Source organism: Nerophis lumbriciformis, linkage group LG31 (assembly GCF_033978685.3).
Source record: "Nerophis lumbriciformis linkage group LG31, RoL_Nlum_v2.1, whole genome shotgun sequence".
In the NCBI taxonomy this organism is placed as follows: Eukaryota; Metazoa; Chordata; class Actinopteri; order Syngnathiformes; family Syngnathidae; genus Nerophis; species Nerophis lumbriciformis.
Window position 1 is genome coordinate 1,940,001 of NC_084578.2, and position 18,317 is coordinate 1,958,317.

Here is an 18,317-nt window from a genome sequence, read left to right on the forward strand (position 1 = left end):
AGTTGAAGTACCATGATAGTCACACACAAACTCACTCACTCTCTCTCTCACACACACACACACACACACACACACACACACACACACACACACACACACACACACACACACACACGTATTTAAGTGAAAGTTAAAGTACCATGGTAGCCACACACACACACACACACACACTAGGTGTGGCGAAATTCTTCTGTGCACTTGACCCCTCCCCTTGTTCCCCCCCCCTGGGAGGTGAGGGGATATTTGTTACCTTCTTGAGACCTCCGAACAAGGAGTTGGAATTTTACAAGAAAAAGGTCACAATTTCACAAGAAAAACGTAGAATTTTGGCAGTATTATAATAAAAGTCGTCATTTTCCTCAACACAAGTCAAAATTTGACAAGAAAAACTGAACATTTGTGCAATATTATGGCAAAAGTTGCAATTTTACTCAATAACAGTCGCAGTTTTACAAGAAAAGCTTAACATTTTGGCGATTTTATGAAAAGTTATAATTTTACTCGACAAAAGTCACAATTTTATAAGAAAACAAACATTTTGGCAATATTATAATAATAATCTGGATTTTACTTGGCAAAACTATGACAAAAGTCATAATTTTACTCAAAAAAAGTCACTATTTTACAAGAATGAAGAAATTGGCAATATTGTGATGAGTCAGAATTGTATATGACAAATGTCACCATTTTGCATTCAAAATAAATAATTTTACATAAAAAAGTAATAATTTTACGAGAAAATGTTGCAATATTACAGAAACAGAAAGAACATGAGAAATTGTTCCCAATTTTATAAGAAAAAAGTTGACATAATGTGAGAAAAAGACAGCTTTTAGTTATTTAATTTTTTTAAATTGTTTTCTTAATATTCATTATTTACTTCAAGTTATTACAGGATGTCTCTATATACATAATTATTGTACTTTTTTTTATAAAATTTTGGCCAAAGGGGGCGCATTTCAATTTCTTACACACACCTGTTATTTCATATGTTGACCAGAGGGGGAGCACTTTTAAAAGCGACACAATAGATCATCTACATCCACAATATGATTTGTCTGACTGAACAGGACAGATTAGAAATAATCACATTTAAAAAAATAAACTATTTTCGATTTGGGATGCTGGTTTGACCCATGGGCCGTAGTTTGGGTTGACGGTAGTTCAAGGGTACACACACACCAGGTATGGTAGTACAATTTCTTTCTCACATTTCTACTATGTCCTAATATTCATTTTAGTTGTATTTATACTTTTTATATCCATTAATGCATTTTATTCTTACTTATTTGTATCATGTTTCCTATCATGTTAAAATGCTACACATGTTTTAGGCGAGTTAGCATTCCAACTGGTGATGTCACTGCCAAAGCATGGAAATAAGGGACCGCCTTATGGGATATTTACAATGAATACACAATACAATAACAGCCAATATTTCAGAATAATTCCCACCGAGAGTAATATAAATGATTCTGGTCTACATCTTCTCCAATAACTGATACTCCTGATTGTGTCCTTGATATAGAAAAACTAACTTTAATAACGAGTCTTTCGAACGGCTCTTTGAAAGGAACGGCTTCTCAAGATCCGAATCCCTGCAAAGAGCCACAAATCCAGTCTCTACTTTGAAAATCTCTTACAGTATTTTACAAATGTAAAAAAGGCCAAACAGGAAGTGGGCTAGCATCCCAGTTTTGTGCACTAGACTGGGCAGAAACTGGTCCAGTTAAGTGACTCCTACCAGGCCGAGGTAAGACGTAGCTGTAAAAAGTTGCAGTTGTATTGAACGGCGAGGAGGTAAAGGAGTATTTGTGCAAACTGTGGTGAAGCTACTCTGGCAGCAGCTCGTCTCCGAGGTCGTCGTCTGCGAAGTCGTCGTCGTCGTCCACGCGCACCTTGGCCCCGGTCTTTGGTCGTTCCATCAGAGGCCCCAGTGGGTCCATGTAGGAAGCGTCTACACAAATCAATCAATCAATATCCTTTATTTATCAGGTATTAAACGTGTTAAGCTGAACATCTATTTTGTAAGAGTGACCTGACCAAGATGGCGGCAACACAAAGTTACAGAAGTACATGTAACAACAACATCGCAGTTAAAAATAGAAATTACCTACAACATTAACATAACAACACGCAATACGTAAAAAAATGATAAAATATTTCAATAAAAACAAGTACAATGCCCAATTTAACTTGTTTCTCGATCCTTTAAAATGGCCTGAAATTCCCCCAAGTGATCAACCAAGGTAACCTCAGATCCTTTTATACTTCATTCCATGACCAGATCCTTTTATACTTCATTCCATAATATTGAATATTCAACATTCAATATTCAATAACATGGCAAATTCTTGCATCCAGCACACCTTACAATAGTGGTAATAAAAGATGCAACCTATGCTTGAAAGAGAAACTGTTTATTATTTACCGTCCAGACCTGTCATCCCTCAACAAGCGCAGCGAAATTGTAACAGCATGCCGCCACAGACGGAAACACCTCCTAGGTAACACATGAGCCAATCACCACGCCCCTACACCAGCCTGTACCCACCCACTCTGTGCCCTATATAATCCATGGTATGTGAATGCTCCCATTTAAATCTCCTGATGATTGAGGGAACCCCCCCTCATGAAACAGGCCTGTAGAGATGAAATAGTCTTGTGATTTTTTTCCCCACACATACATATATTGCGCTCTACTACGGTATCGAGCACTATTTTTTGGATAACCTTATTAAGACATATATATATATATATATACACACACACATATATATTTTATTATATATATATATACATACACACATATATATTTTATTATATATATATATATATATATATATATATATAGATACATAAATAAAATAAATACTTGAATTTCAGTGTTCATTTATTTGCACATATACACACACATAACACTCATTTACTCATTGTTGAGTTAAGGGTTGAATTGTCCATCCTTGTTCTATTCTCTGTCACTATTTCAGAACACACACATTATACAAATACACATTATAAAATCAATAAGAAAACGGGAGCTCTAATTTGGGAGTCTGAATTAGGATCAGAAGTTCCTATATACCGTATTTTCCGCACTATTAGCCGCACCTAAAAACCACAAATTTACTCAAAAGCTGACAGTGCGGCTTTTAACCCGGTGCGCTTTATATATGGATTAATATTAAGATTCATTTTCATAAAGTTTCGGTCCCGCAACTACGGTAAACAGCCGCCATCTTTTTTCCCCGTAGAAGAGGAAGTGCTTCTTCTTCTACGCAAGCAACCGCCAAGGTAAGCACCCGCCCCCATAGAACAGGAAGCGCTTCTTCTTCTACTGTAAGCAACCACCCGCCCGCGTAGAAGAAGAAGAAGAAGCGCGCGAATATTACGTTTCATTTCCTTTGTGTGTTTACATCTGTAAAGACCACAAAATGGCTCCTACTAAGCGACAGGTTTCCGGTTCATGAAAAGACGCAATCTCTCCATCCGCACACGGACTACTATTTCACAGCAACTGCCTAAAGACTTTCAAGAAAAGCTGGCTACTTTCCGTGCATATTGTAAAAACAAGATAGCTGAAAAAAAGATCCGGCCAGAGAACATTATCAACATGGACGAGGTTCCACTGACTTTTGATATTCCTGTGAACCGCACTGTGGATACAACGGGAGCACGTACGGTGAATATTCGCACCACAGGGAATGAGAAGTCATCCTTCACTGTGGTTCTAGCTTGCCATGCTAATGGCCAGAAACTTCCACCCATGGTGATATTCAAAAGGAAGACCTTGCCAAAAGAGACCTTTCCAGCCGGCGTCATCATAAAAGCTAACTGGAAGGGATGGCTGGATGAAGAAAAGATGAGCGAGTGGTTAAGGTAAGTTTACGCGAAGAGGCCGGGTGGCTTTTTTCACGCAGCTCCGTCCATGTTGATATACGACTCCATGCGCGCCCACATCACGCTGGTTTTTAATATATTATTAAAGTTTGACTGACCTATCTGACTGTTTTTTTGACATTCCCTTTAGCGCAGTTAGATGCGGCTTATAACACGGGGCGGCTTATAGGTGGACAAAGTTTTGAAATATGCCGTTCATTGAAGGCGCGGCTTATAACCCAGGGCGGCTTATGGTGCGGGAAATACGGTAGTTGCCAAATGTATTTCATATGCTGTAAACCTAGTTCATAGTTGTTAGTTTCCTTTAATGCCAAACAAACACATACCAATCGTTGGTTAGAAGGCGATCGCCGAATTCGTCCTGGCTTTCTCCCGTGTCGCTGGCCGTCGTGTCGTTTTCGTCGGTTTCGCTTGCATACGGTTCAAACCGATATGGCTCAATAGCTTCAGTTTCTTCTTCATTTTCGTTTTCGCTACCTGCCTCCACACTACAACCATCCGTTTCAATACATGCGTAATCTGTTGAATCGCTTAAGCCGCTGAAATCCGAGTCTGAATCCGAGCTAATGTCGCTATAGCTTGCTGTTCTTTCCGCCATGTTCGTTTGTGTTGGCTTCACTATGTGACGTCACAGGAAAATGGACGGGTGTTAAAATCAGGCAGTTTGAAGCTTTTTTTTTTTTGGGGATATTGCGTGATGGGTAACATTTTGAAAAAAACTTCGAAAAATATAATAAGCCACTGGGAACTGATTTTTAATGGTTTTAACCATTCTGAAATTGTGATAATGTTCCCCTTTAACCTGGGTTGGATGGAACCCTAGGGGTTCGGTGAGTCGGTCTCAGGGGTTCGGCGGAGGTCAAAACACACCCGACTCATCGTGTAAATAAAAACTTCTCCCTATCGGCGTATTACGGATACGACAACAGCAGAAGTCAGACTGATTTGCAGGTGTGTAATTTGTTGTGAGTTTATGCACTGTGTTGGTTCTGTTGTTTGAACAAGGTGATGTTCATGCACGCTTCATTTTGTGCACCAGTAATAAAACATGCTAACACTTTAGTATGGGGAACATATTCACCATTAATTAGTTGCTTATTAACATGCAAATTAGTAACATATTGGCTCTTAACTAGTCATTATTAAGTACTTATTAATGCCTTATTCGGCACGGCCTTATTATAACCCTAACCCTCTAACCCAGTGGTTCTCAAACTTTTTCAAGCCTCACCTGCCCCCATCGCCCCAACAGAGCGCTAATGCCAAGCTTTAACATTTTCAAATGTATTGAACATCAAGTTGTATACATTCAAACTCAATAACATAAAATAACATCAAGTTCAATAATAAATAAAATAACTGTGCAGCTGTGGTATAACTTGCATCAAGTTCGATAATAAATAAAATAACTTCCATCAAGTTCAATAATAAATAAAACAAAAGTGTTATAACTTGCATCAAGTTCAATAATAAATCAAAAAAAGTGTTATAACTTGCATCACGTTCAATAATAAATCAAAAAAAGTGTTATAACTTGCATCAAGTTCAATAATAAATCAAAAAAAGTGTTATAACTTTCATCACGTTCAATAATAAATCAAAAAAAGTGTTATAACTTGCATCAAGTTCAATAATAAATCAAATAAAAGTGTTATAACTTGCATCAAGTTCAATAATAAATAAAAAAAGTGTTATAACTTGCATCAAGTTCAATAATAAATAAAAAAAAGTGTTATAACTTGCATCAAGTTCAATAATAAATCAAATAACTTGCATCAAGTTCAATAATAAATCAAAAAAAGTGTTATAACTTGCATCAAGTTCAATAATAAATAAAACAAAAGTGTTATAACTTGCATCAAATTCAATAATAAATCAAAAAAAGTGTTATAACTTGCATCAAGTTCAATAATAAATGAAATAACTTGCATCAAGTTCAATAATAAATCAAAAAAAGTGTTATAACTTGCATGAAGTTCAATAATAAATCAAATAACTTGCATCAAGTTCAATAATAAATCAAAAAAAGTGTTATAACTTGCATCAAGTTCAATAATAAATAAAACAAAAGTGTTATAACTTGCATCAAGTTCAATAATAAATCAAATAACTTGCATCAAGTTCAATAATAAATAAAAAAAAGTGTTATAACTTGCATCAAGTTCAATAATAAATAAAACAAAAGTGTTATAACTTGCATCAAGTTCAATAAATCAAAAAAAGTGTTATAACTTGCATCAAGTTCAATAATATATCAAATAACTTGCATCAAGTTCAATAATAAATCAAATAACTTGCATCAAGTTCAATAATAAATAAAAAAAAGTGTTATAACTTGCATCAAGTTCAATAATAAATCAAAAAAAGTGTTATAACTTGCATCAAGTTCAATAATAAATCAAATAACTTGCATCAAGTTCAATAATAAATCAAAAAAAGTGTTATAACTTGCATCAAGTTCAATAATAAATCAAAAAAAGTGTTATAACTTGCATCAAGTTCAATAATAAATCAAATAACTTGCATCAAGTTCAATAATAAATAAAAAAAAGTGTTATAACTTGCATCAAGTTCAATAATAAATCAAAAAAAGTGTTATAACTTGCATCAAGTTCAATAATAAATCAAATAACTTGCATCAAGTTCAATAATAAATAAAAAAAGTGTTATAACTTGCATCAAGTTCAATAATAAATCAAAAAAAGTGTTATAACTTGCATCAAGTTCAATAATATATCAAATAACTTGCATCAAGTTCAATAATAAATCAAAAAAAGTGTTATAACTTGCATCAAGTTCAATAATAAATCAAATAACTTGCATCAAGTTCAATAATAAATAAAAAAAAGTGTTATAACTTGCATCAAGTTCAATAATAAATCAAAAAAAGTGTTATAACTTGCATCAAGTTCAATAATAAATAAAACAAAAGTGTTATAACTTGCATCAAGTTCAATAATAAATCAAAAATGTGTTATAACTTGCATCAAGTTCAATAATAAATCAAATAAAAGTGTTAGAACTTGTATCAAGTTCAATAATAAATCAAATAACTTGCATCAAGTTCAATAATAAATAAAATAAAAGTGCCACTTTGCAATCTCTGCAAAAAAAAAAAAGGAGGAGCTATGCATTTGGCAAGACAGGGCAAGTGACAGCACTTTCCCCAGGAGAGCCACCTTGCTTCACTGTGAAACAGCACGGCTGTATGATCAGCTCCCATTTCCTCACACAGTGCAGAGAACAGTCGCACTTTCAGTGGTCGTGTTTTGATCAAATTTACCGCGCTCACAACATCTGTTAAAACCTCATTGAGTTCGGGGCTGAGCTGCCTTGACGCGAGTGCTTCCCGGTGAATGACACAGTGTGTGCCCGTCACATTTTTGTTTCTCTGCAGGCGCTGGCTCTGGTTCGACGACCTTTGAGGTGCGAGTCACAAATGTATATATTTGTGTAAGTGTGGTCCACACATTAGCCTGCTACCCATCCGCGCGAAAGTTTGTTCCGCTTAGCCCCGCCCCCATTAGTTACTGTTGCTATGTCTGTCAAACTTTCGCTCCTACCGAGAAATTTAAAGCCTACTGTAAAAATAAGTACCGGTAATTTCCATTTATTTATATAGCGGATTTCATAGACAGAATCACAAAGTGATTTACAGTGTGTATAGAAAATGAAAGCATAGTAAAAAAAAAAATCTAAGAATATAATTAAAAAAAAAAAATTTAAGTGAAATTTCCTCCCGTTCCTCGCGCCCCACCTGTCATGTCTCTATTCCCCACCAGTGGGGCGCGCCCCACACTTTGAGAAACGCTGCTCTAACCCTAACCAAATAACTCTAAATGAAGTATTTGTTACTTAGAATATGTTCCCCATACTAAAGTGTTACCAAAAACATATAACTTTGTCTTGAAATTGAAAAAAAACAACATTTTCTTTTTCACTAAAGAAGGTGAATGCGCATATGAAACTAATGGGGTTCGGTACCTCCAACAAGATAAAGAACCACTGCCTTAGACTTATCTGCATTTAGCACTAGTTTTAGCTGAGTCAACTGGGACTGAACAACATCAAAAGCAGACTGCAAGAGCTGCAGCGGGGATGAACAATATATCTTGGCGGGCAATTCAGACAAAGGAGTAAAAAGTAGCGTGATAGGACGACAGAGGGAAGGCTTCTCACCGAGTTCTTTAGGGCTGCTGCTCTCGTAAGGCTCATTGGAGGCAGGAAGTGACATCACCTGGGCGCCCAGACGCTCTCCTTTATTACTGCTGCTGCTGTGGCCGCTGTCTGCAACACAAACGTGCATTACTTGTACATACCTGCCAACTTTTGAAATCAGAAAAACCTAGTAGCCAGGGTCCAGGGGCCGCAGGCCCCGGTAGGTCCAGGACAAAGTCCTGGTGGGGGGTTCAGGATTCGCCCCCCGACGCAAAATGATTATTAGCATTCAGACAGGTTAAAATGTTGCTAAAACCATCACTTTTCTATCAGTCACAGTGACTTTTCAAAACAAAAATATTACGGCAAAAATCATATGGGTTGATTGACATGTTTATTCTGTAAGCTAACTTCAATAGTTTGACATTATTTTGACAGTTAATGCCAGTTATCCTGTCAACCTTTCACAAGACTTCAATTTGTTCATTGAAAGTATAAACACTTTTTACAGTAAACAAATGGTAAAACAGTACTAAACAATTCCATTAAAAAAAAAATTTGTTATGATCCGCTGCCCGGATCATATTTTTGTTTTTGTTTTCAAGTCACTTGTGTTTTCTGCACCTCTTGAGTTTGTTTCTGTTGCCATGACGGCAGATTATTGTCACCTGCCTCTGGTTAGTGTCCCGGACGCGCACCTGTTGCCCGGGCACTAATCAGAGGGCTATTTAGTTTACGCGCTGGCCTCATTCGGGCTGTTGGTTTTCTGTTACGCCTTCGAGGCATTATGATGCCGGAGGTCGTCTTTTCAAGATGCAGAGGGATGTCAGGAAGCGGCTTGCAGGTGAGAATAAATGATTTATTCTGATTGCAGAACAAAATGCTGCGCGGTGCACCACGGCACGGAAAACAAGAGGGTAGCAAAGATGCTAATATCAAAAATGTAAACTATGAGCGAAACTAGTAGCGTAACTTGTTGCGTAGGAGCAAACAAAACCAACAGACCGAATGAGGCCAGCGCGTAAACTAAAGAGCCCTCTGATTAGTGCCCGGGCAACAGGTGCGCGTCCGGGACACTAACCAGAGGCAGGTGACAATAATCTGCCGTCATGGCAACAGAAACAAACTCAAGAGGTGCAGAAAACACAAGTGACTTGAAAACAAAAACAAAAATATGATCCGGGCAGCGGATCATAACAAAAATTGGTGTCATTATTAACTTTCTGTCCAAGCTTGTATAATCTACTGCCTTGTTCAATTGTAAAAAATATTCTGTGCCTAAAATTCACATTGCTATCACAATTATCATACTGTAAACATGGTAAGCTAACTTCATTAAAATTAATAGTCCTGTCAATAGCATGGAATTACAATTCAAATGTAGTTTTTTTGTAAGCCTTTCAAAAGAATTCAAAATATGAAAAATGAATGAAAATTAATTGAAGCCATCAGACACTTGAAAAGTGGCACATCACATCTCTAATGTAATCATTTGAACTTTTCAACAGAAATAGCACTGCAAAAATATTAAGGACATACTTCTGTATTTTGGTAGTTATGCTGTCAACATTTAACAAGATTTCTTCAACTTGGACTTGAAAGCATAAATAGTATAAACACTTTTAACAGTATAACAGTACTAAACAATTCCAATAGATAACATTGGTGTCATTACCTTTTTGTGGCTAAAATCAGAAAAACGTTGAAAGTTTTCCACTTGTATCGCGAGCAACGGCATTAGACTTGTGTTTTTTTGTCCCAACGTGGTCTTTTACATCGCTAATTCCTCCGTGTCCGATCGAAAAATCTTGTCTGCACAAGGTGCAATTCGCGTAGTTTTCACCCTTTTTGGAACGGATAATTATTCCCGGATAGGCTTTTGAATATTCTTTACGGAATGACTGCAGTTTTCTTTTCGGTTTAAGACTCGTTTGCGATTTTTCTCCGGCTGATTCCATGATCGTTCGCTTGTTTGGAAACAATGGCAACAGGTGCCTCGTGCTTGGCAGCGGTGCTATAAATAGCCTCGCGCATTTTTAAAAAATATTTTTTTTTAATTAATGAAAAACCGTATTTTTTTAATCACTGCAACCGTAACCCGGAATAGGTTGATGAAAACCGTACTAATTACGGGAAAACCGGAGTAGTTGGCAGGTATGCTTGTACTTCCGTTCTCCTTTTACCTCCTGGTTTACTCCGTTTTAGCAGCTCTGACATGTGCTTGTTTTAAAGTCAACATTGTGGAGACATGTGTATCTCATCTGGGTGGCACTTTCTGTGAGCCGTAGACAGAAAGGCGACACGGGATTTTCTCCAACAATATCAAAAGCGGAGAAGTAAAGATGACTTTGCAGTCAGAACCATGACGTTGTCTGCAGGAATGTGCGGGTCCTCCTCTCATGGACGACAGAAGCTGCCACAATGACATGTTCTGTCTTCCTTCAAAGTCACAAGGCCTCCACATGTGCCGTTACACAACTGGGAGTGACACACAAGAAGGATGACAAGAACGCAAGGGAGACATTTTTTTAGGAGCCAACGACACATTCTTAATATACAAGAGAAACAGTGAAGAAAACAGCAAAAAGGCGTAATGTGATGAGAGTAAAATGTTAAATGTTGACATTAATGATAATATGCTTTGTCTGCTGTAACTAAGGCTGAAACGACGCGTCGACGTAGTCGACGTCATCGGTTACGTAAATATGTCGACGTCATTTTTGTGCGTCGACGCGTCACATATTTACGTCACACTACCGTCATGGCGGAGCGCAAAGCAGACGATGCGAGGGGTGCGAGCGAGGGGAAAAAAGCACGCCAAAAGTCGTCAAAAGTGTGGGAGTATTTCAATAAACGGCCTAATAATGTTGTTGTATGCACACTGTGTCGAGCGGAAATGGCCTATCATAGCAGCACAACGGCTATGAACGAAATTTTGAAAAGAAAACACCCGACCGCGTTCTTGACATCACCATCAACTAGTCAATGGTCCGCGTGAGTATACGTTGTCATCATTACACAAAAACATGAATGTGTCATTTGTATCTGCGTTGTAAATTCATAAACTAAAACACCGTTTCGCTCTGAGAGGCGCGTTTGGCGTGCCTGTTCAGTGTTTACAAAGACGCACTCCTCTTTAACGCTGTGGAGAGGTGGGGCCGGCGAGCAAGCGGCGAGGCGGGGCGCGCCGGGAGCGACGCCGCAATCGTGCCCAGGTGCGCGATCCGCGCACCTGGGCACGATCATCCAATCGCCTCTCGCTGAAGAAAAGGGGAGCAGCAGAGAGACTGGAAGGAGCCAGAGTGAAGCTGACGTGGAGCGAGAGAGGAGGAGAGACAGAGACAGAGGACGACGAGCGAGCGAGCGAGGAAGAGGAGCTGAAAAGCGAAGAAAGAAAGAGAAAAGACTTGGAAGAGAAAAGAGTTGGAAGAGAAAAGACTTTGTGTAAAATTAAAAGATTGTAAACCCGGCAAAGCCGTCTGGCGTTCAGTCTGTCGGTCCTGAAAGAACCCCACGGCACAAGACTTCACAAACGCTAACGTTAATTAGTTGTGCAAATACCTTTTACAACATTAACCGTTACATATACTATGTACAAACGAACAATTAACTTTCACTTTAATCATACTATCATTGTTGTGTTATTAAGCAAAATAAGCAATACTTTTACTTTTGTTGAAATGTTTACACTGTTACAGAATATTTCGTTTTGCACTTTTTTGTATTGGATGTTTATCTTTATTTTTGCACATTTTAGCAAATAAGCAATACTTTTACTTTTGTTGAAATGTTTACACTGTTACAGAATATTTCTGTTTTGCACTTTTTTGTATTGGATGTTTATCATTATTTTTGCACATTTTAAAGCAAAATAAGCAATACTTTTACTTTTGAAATGCTTATACTATTGCAGAATATTAAGATTTGCACTGGATGTTTACTTTTATATTTGCACATTAAAAAGCAAATAAGCTACTTTTAATTTTGTTAAATGTTAAAAGTTTTAAATGTTTACATTGTTACAGAATATTTTGTCATGTTGTTGTCAATGTTGACTGAGTGGCCATACTTTTTTTTTTTTGTAAATAAAAGCCATGCCTTTTGAAAAAACTGGCCTACATTTATTTTTTCATCTTCATTTTAAATAAAAAAAAATAATCGGTAAAAGGAAAAATAATCTGTAGATTAATCGAAAAAAATAATCTATAGATTAACCGATTAATCGAAAAAATAATCTATAGATTAATCGATAGAAAAATAATCGTTAGCTGCAGCCTTAGCTGTAACCCAAGCTGACATGGAGGCTGACTTTTCTTTCAATATGTATCATTCTTAGCATAGTCCTGTCTGGGGCACAGGTCACACTTTGTAGGAATTGGTAATGGTGTCTATGATCTGTGGGGTTCAGTTCTGGGACCAATATGGTTTGTACATGCTGACTTAAGGCCAGCTGGCTACGTTCACACTGCAGGGTCGGATGTCCAATTCATATTTTTTGGGGCAAATCTGATCTTTCTGTTAGAATAATTATATATATATATATATTAGGGGTGTAACGGTACACAAAAATGTTGGTTCGGTACGTACCTCGGTTTAGAGGTCACGGTTCGGTTCATTTTCGGTACAGTAAGAAAACAACAAAATATACATTTTTGGGTTATTTATTTTCGTCCTGGTCGTGGAACTGTGGACCAGCTCTATACTCTGGGCAGGGTCCTTGAGGGTGCATGGGAGTTTGCCCAACCAGTCTACATGTGCTTTGTGGACTTGGAGAAGGCATTCGACCGTGTACCCCGGGAAGTCCTGTGGGGAGTGCTCAGAGAGTATGGGGTATCGGACTGTCTTATTGTGGCGGTCCGCTCCCTGTATGATCAGTGTCAGAGCTTGGTCCGCATTGCCGGTAGTAAGTCGGACACGTTTCCAGTGAGGGTTGGACTCCGCCAAGGCTGCCCTTTGTCACCCATTCTGTTCATAACTTTTATGGACAGAATTTCTAGGCGCAGTCAAGGCGTTGAGGGGATCTGGTTTGGTGGCTGCAGGATTAGGTCTCTGCTATTTGCAGATGATGTGGTCCTGATGGCTTCCTCCGGCCAAGATCTTCAGCTCTCACTGGACCGGTTCGCAGCCGAGTGTGAAGCGACTGGGATGGGAATCAGCACCTCCAAGTCCGAGTCCATGGTTCTCTCCCGGAAAAGGGTGGAGTGCCATCTCCGGGTTGGGGAGGAGATCTTGCCCCAAGTGGAAGAGTTCAAGTACCTCGGAGTCTTGTTCACGAGTGAGGGAAGAGTGGATCGTGAGATGGACAGGCGGATCGGTGCGGCGTCTTCAGTAATGCGGACGCTGTATCAATCCGTTGTGGTGAAGAAGGAGCTGAGCCGGAAGGCAAAGCTCTCGATTTACCGGTCGATCTACGTTCCCATCCTCACCTATGGTCATGAGCTTTGGGTCATGACCGAAAGGACAAGATCACGGGTACAAGCGGCCGAAATGAGTTTCCTCCGCCGGGTGGCGGGGCTCTCCCTTAGAGATAGGGTGAGAAGCTCTGTCATTCGGGGGGAGCTCAAAGTAAAGCCGCTGCTCCTCCACATCGAGAGGAGCCAGATGAGGTGGTTCGGGCATCTGGTCAGGATGCCACCCGAACGCCTCCCTAGGAAGGTGTTTCGGGCACGTCTGACCGGTAGGAGGCCACGGGGAAGACCCAGGACACGCTGGGAAGACTATCTCTCCCAGCTGGCCTGGGAACGCCTCGGGATCCCCCGGGAGGAGCTGGACGAAGTGGCTGGGGAGAGGGAAGTCTGGGCTTCCCTGCTTAAGCTGCTGCCCCCGCGACCCGACCTCGGATAAGCGGAAGAAGATGGATGGATGGATGGATGGGTTATTTATTTACCAAATTTGCAAAATCCATCCATCCATCCATTTTCTACCGCTTATTCCCTTTTGGGGTTGCGGGGGGCGCTGGAGCCTATCTCAGCTACAATCGGGCGGAAGGCAGGGTACACCCTGGACAAGTCGCCACCTCATCGCAGGGCCAACACAGATAGACAGACAACATTCACACTCACATCCACACACTAGGGACCATTTAGTGTTGCCAATCAACTTATCCCCAGGTGCATGTTCTTTGGAGGTGGGCGGAAGCCGGAGTACCCGGAGGGAACCCACGCAGTCACGGGGAGAACATGCAAACTCCACACAGAAAGATCCCGAGCCCGGGATTGAACCCAAGACTACTCAGGACCTTCGTATTGTGAGGCAGATGCACTAACCCCTCTGCCACCGTGCTGCCCCAAATTTGCAAAATCTTCCACCAAAAATATTTTTCTTAGTGTAATATTTGACGTGAAGTAATGGGAACCTTGGATAGGTCAATAATTCATAATAACATTGATTTTGATTCAATATTATGTTTTGAGCAATGACAGTTTGAAAGAAAAAAAAAACAGCTTTGTTTTATTAGTCAACATTGCAACTTTTTCTAAATTACATTTAACATTTAAGCTTTTTTATTTCACTTTTATTATGTTTTTATTTTAATAGTATTTTTAGAATGTGCCGTGGGCCTTTAAAACATTAACTGTGGGCCGCAAATGGCCTCGGGGGCACACTTTTGACACCCCTGCTATAGATAATAAAAAATTTAATGTGATAAATCTATGGATAAAAAGCAGAGCCTGGCGACGCATGCGCGTTTATCATAACTCTCTCTCTCTCTCTGTCTCTGCCCCTCCCTCACCAATGCTGCTGTTTGTTTTGTTTTTAACCCCTTCTTAACCCTGAACGTACATTGAAAATACACGCAACCCGAACTCAAAATGCCGGACATTTGAGGCATTTAAGAAACTCCGCCCTGACAGCTCCGCAAAAGAGGACATGTCCGGTGAAAAGAGGACGTATGGTCAGTCTATCCTAGCCCGTTAGCTGCTAGCATGCCGTGTGTTGTGCCTCGGTGTGCATTGTTTACACAACGTGCTTAATATGTCCGTGTGGAAACTCGTTCGGTCCGAACCGAAACCCCCGTACCGAAACGGTTCAATACAAATACACGTACCGTTACACCCCTAATAAGTTATCACACAACATAACTAAAGGCTGTTGCTCTAGTTATTATCTATTGTGCTCAAGCTGTACTTTTCTTTTCGAGCAAAGGCACGCAACTTGTTATCTTCCACTGCACGTTAGGAGTTGCCTCGCCGCAGATGTTTCTGTCTTTCAGCCTGCTAACAGCCAAGGACGAACCAGGACCTCAACAAAGATAAGGCGACAGCAGGCAGACAAAGCAGAGACAGGGCGAAATCACAAGGCCCCCCAGCACATTTCCATTCTCAATAATCACTTATTGTTCGTACTGGAGCTGCTTGCATAATATGTGTCCCCTCCCGTAGGCTCAGCGATGTAACTAGGGAACTCCTGAATACAGAGGGGGGCGCGTGGGCTGTGCCTCAGAGCGTAGGGTGAGACTGTAACTGAGTGTGCAGCTCCATGCATTCTCCTCATGAGCAAAATTGAACTCTGTCTCTGCCTGATTCCTTGCTTCTGGTTCTGTTTAATAGATAGTTTGGTGCTTAAACCTGACACTTTCTATGGCCGTTCAAGTTACCAAAAAAATGCGATTTCTAATGTGAATGCAATCTGACCTGCATGCGGACATCATAAGTCAGTGTTGCTCATTACGTCGATCGCGATCTACCGGTCGATCTCGGAGGGTGTGTCAGTCGATCACCAGCCAGGCATTAAAAAAATAGTCCTAAAAATGAGCGATCATAAATCTTCACTATGACGTCACTTTCGTCACTTGATTGACATTCACGGCACCCGAGGGTCTTCTGAGATGACGCTGGCTGCTGCCAGCTCATTAAAATTACCGACTGGAAGGCGAGAAACACTTTATTTCAACAGACTCTGGCGCCGTACCTGTCGTCAAAACTCCAAAGACCGACTGCACAGTTGCACAATAAAAGCTCTGCTTCATCCTGCCTGCGCTACCAAAACAAGAGTCTCAGAAAGCTGGCGTGCACAAGCTAGCAAGCTACGGAGTTTGCCAACAATGTATTTCTTGTAAAGTGTATAAAAAGGAGTACGGAAGCTGGACAAATAAGATGCCAAAAACCAACCACTTTCATGTGGTATTGGACAGAAAGGAGGACTTTTTTTCTCCTCCATTCGAAAATGCGGACCTTATCAGCACCACTGTCTGATTCCAATCAATGCAAGTCATCACAATCAGGTAATACACCAACTTATATTCTTGTCTTCATGAAAGAAAGGAATCTATATGTGTTAAACATGCTTGTATTATCTTTAAACACATTTAACTTGTTAACAATATTAATTATATGTGTTAAACATGCTTGTATTATCTTTAAACACCTTTAACTTATTACCAATATTAACTCTAAGCGTTAAACATGCTTGTATTATCTTTAAATACCTTTAACTTGTAAACAATATTAACTATGTGTTAAACATGCTTGTATTATCTTTAAACACATTTAACTTGTTAACAATATTAATTATATGTGTTAAACATGCTTGTATTATCTTTAAACACCTTTAACTTATTACCAATATTAACTCTAAACGTTAAACATGCTTGTATTATCTTTAAATACCTTTAACTTGTAAACAATATTAACTATGTGTTAAACATTCTTGTATTATCATTAAACACCTTTAATTTATTAACAATATTAACTATATGTATTAAACATGCTTGCATTATCATTAAAAATCTTTAACTTGTTAACAATATTAACTATATGTGTTAAACATGCTTGTATTATCATTAAACACCTTTAACTTGTTAACAAAAACATATATTTCATAAATAAGTAAATATAAATGATATATATGAATGAGGTAGATCCCCACGACTTGATCAATTGAAAAGTAGCTCGCCTGCAGAAAAAGTGTGAGCACCCCTGTCATAAGTAAACAAGGCTTCAACTTCAGTCGTCACAGTACTGCCGCATTCGTGGCAATTTTAAGGATCTTGTGCATTTAAAGTCAACATTTTCTGAACCAAATTGTTGCGTAAGGAAGATTGAAAAGCAAGAGGACAAGATTTAAAGGGTATTTTGCTTGGATGTCTGCTTGAAGAGCGTGTCTGTGGGCTGGCACTCTGAGACAGGAGTGGTGGAACTTTCACAGTTCCTAAAACATTTTATTTTCACCTGTTTTCTGCTCCATTGTCAACTATTTATTTTAAAACTGTCTACTTTGGCGAATAATTATGACGCCTCGCAAAAATATCAGATTTATACACGCATACGAAAGAGTCCTGGGTCGGATAGGAAAACATTTGGAATTGCACTGTTCACACGGACATGAGAAAATCCGATACAAGGCCGCACATGGGCAAAAAAATATGAATTGACGTGCAGTGTGAACAAGGCCTAATCCACAGCTGCAATGTGGCCGACCACAACTATGCAGATCATAGTCACATCCACGTGTCATTTTGACAGCAGTTTTCAATTCAGTTGTAGTCATAGTCTTCTGAAAAATATGTATCCAAGTCCAATTTTAGTAATCTATATTGATTTTGTTTTAGTCGAGTCAGCTAAAATGAGGTAGTCGACTAAAATATTAAGTAATAAAAGATAAAGCCTCTTCAAAGTTTATTTAAAAGCATAACATATGTAAGGCTGAAACGACGCGTCGACATAGTCGACGTCATCGGTTACGTAAATACGTCGACGCCGCATATATGCGTCGCATATTTACGTCACACTACCGTCATGGCGGAGCGCAAAGCAGACGATGCGAGCGGTGCGAGCGAGGGGAAAAAAGCACGCCAAAAGTCGTCAAAAGTGTGGGAGTATTTCAATAAACGGCCTAATAATGTTGTTGTATGCACACTGTGTCGAGCGGAAATGGCCTATCATAGCAGCACAACGGCTATGAAGGAAATTTTGAAAAGAAAACACCCGACCGCGTTCTTGACATCACCATCAACTAGTCAATGGTCCGCGTGAGTATACGTTGTCATCATTACACAAAAACATGAATGTGTCATTTGTATCTGCGTTGTAAATTCATAAACTAAAACACCGTTTCGCTCTGAGAGGCGCGTTTGGCGTGCCTGTTCAGTGTTTACAAAGACGCACTCCTCTTTAACGCTGTGGAGAGGTGGGGCCGGCGAGCAAGCGGCGAGGCGGGGCGCGCCGGGAGCGACGCCGCAATCGTGCCCAGGTGCGCGATCCGCGCACCTGGGCACGATCATCCAATCTCCTCTCGCTGAAGAAAAGGGGAGCAGCAGA

General features: G+C 39.6%; 1 protein-coding gene across 2 annotated transcripts in view; it reads right to left on the reverse strand.

The window, feature by feature from the left end:
• Nucleotides 1-1,519: 1,519 nt before the first annotated feature.
• ift88 (intraflagellar transport 88 homolog) overlaps nt 1,520-18,317 on the reverse strand; it is a 98,497-nt gene continuing 81,699 nt past the window's right edge. For both annotated transcript variants that reach the window (XM_061926110.2, XM_061926111.2), the window contains 2 exons: nt 8,080-8,187; nt 1,520-1,957 (listed from right to left, as the gene is read on the reverse strand). In XM_061926110.2, coding sequence (XP_061782094.1) covers nt 1,833-1,957; nt 8,080-8,187 — 233 coding nt within the window. In that variant the 3' untranslated portion in view covers nt 1,520-1,832. The remainder of the gene's footprint in view (nt 1,958-8,079; nt 8,188-18,317) is intronic.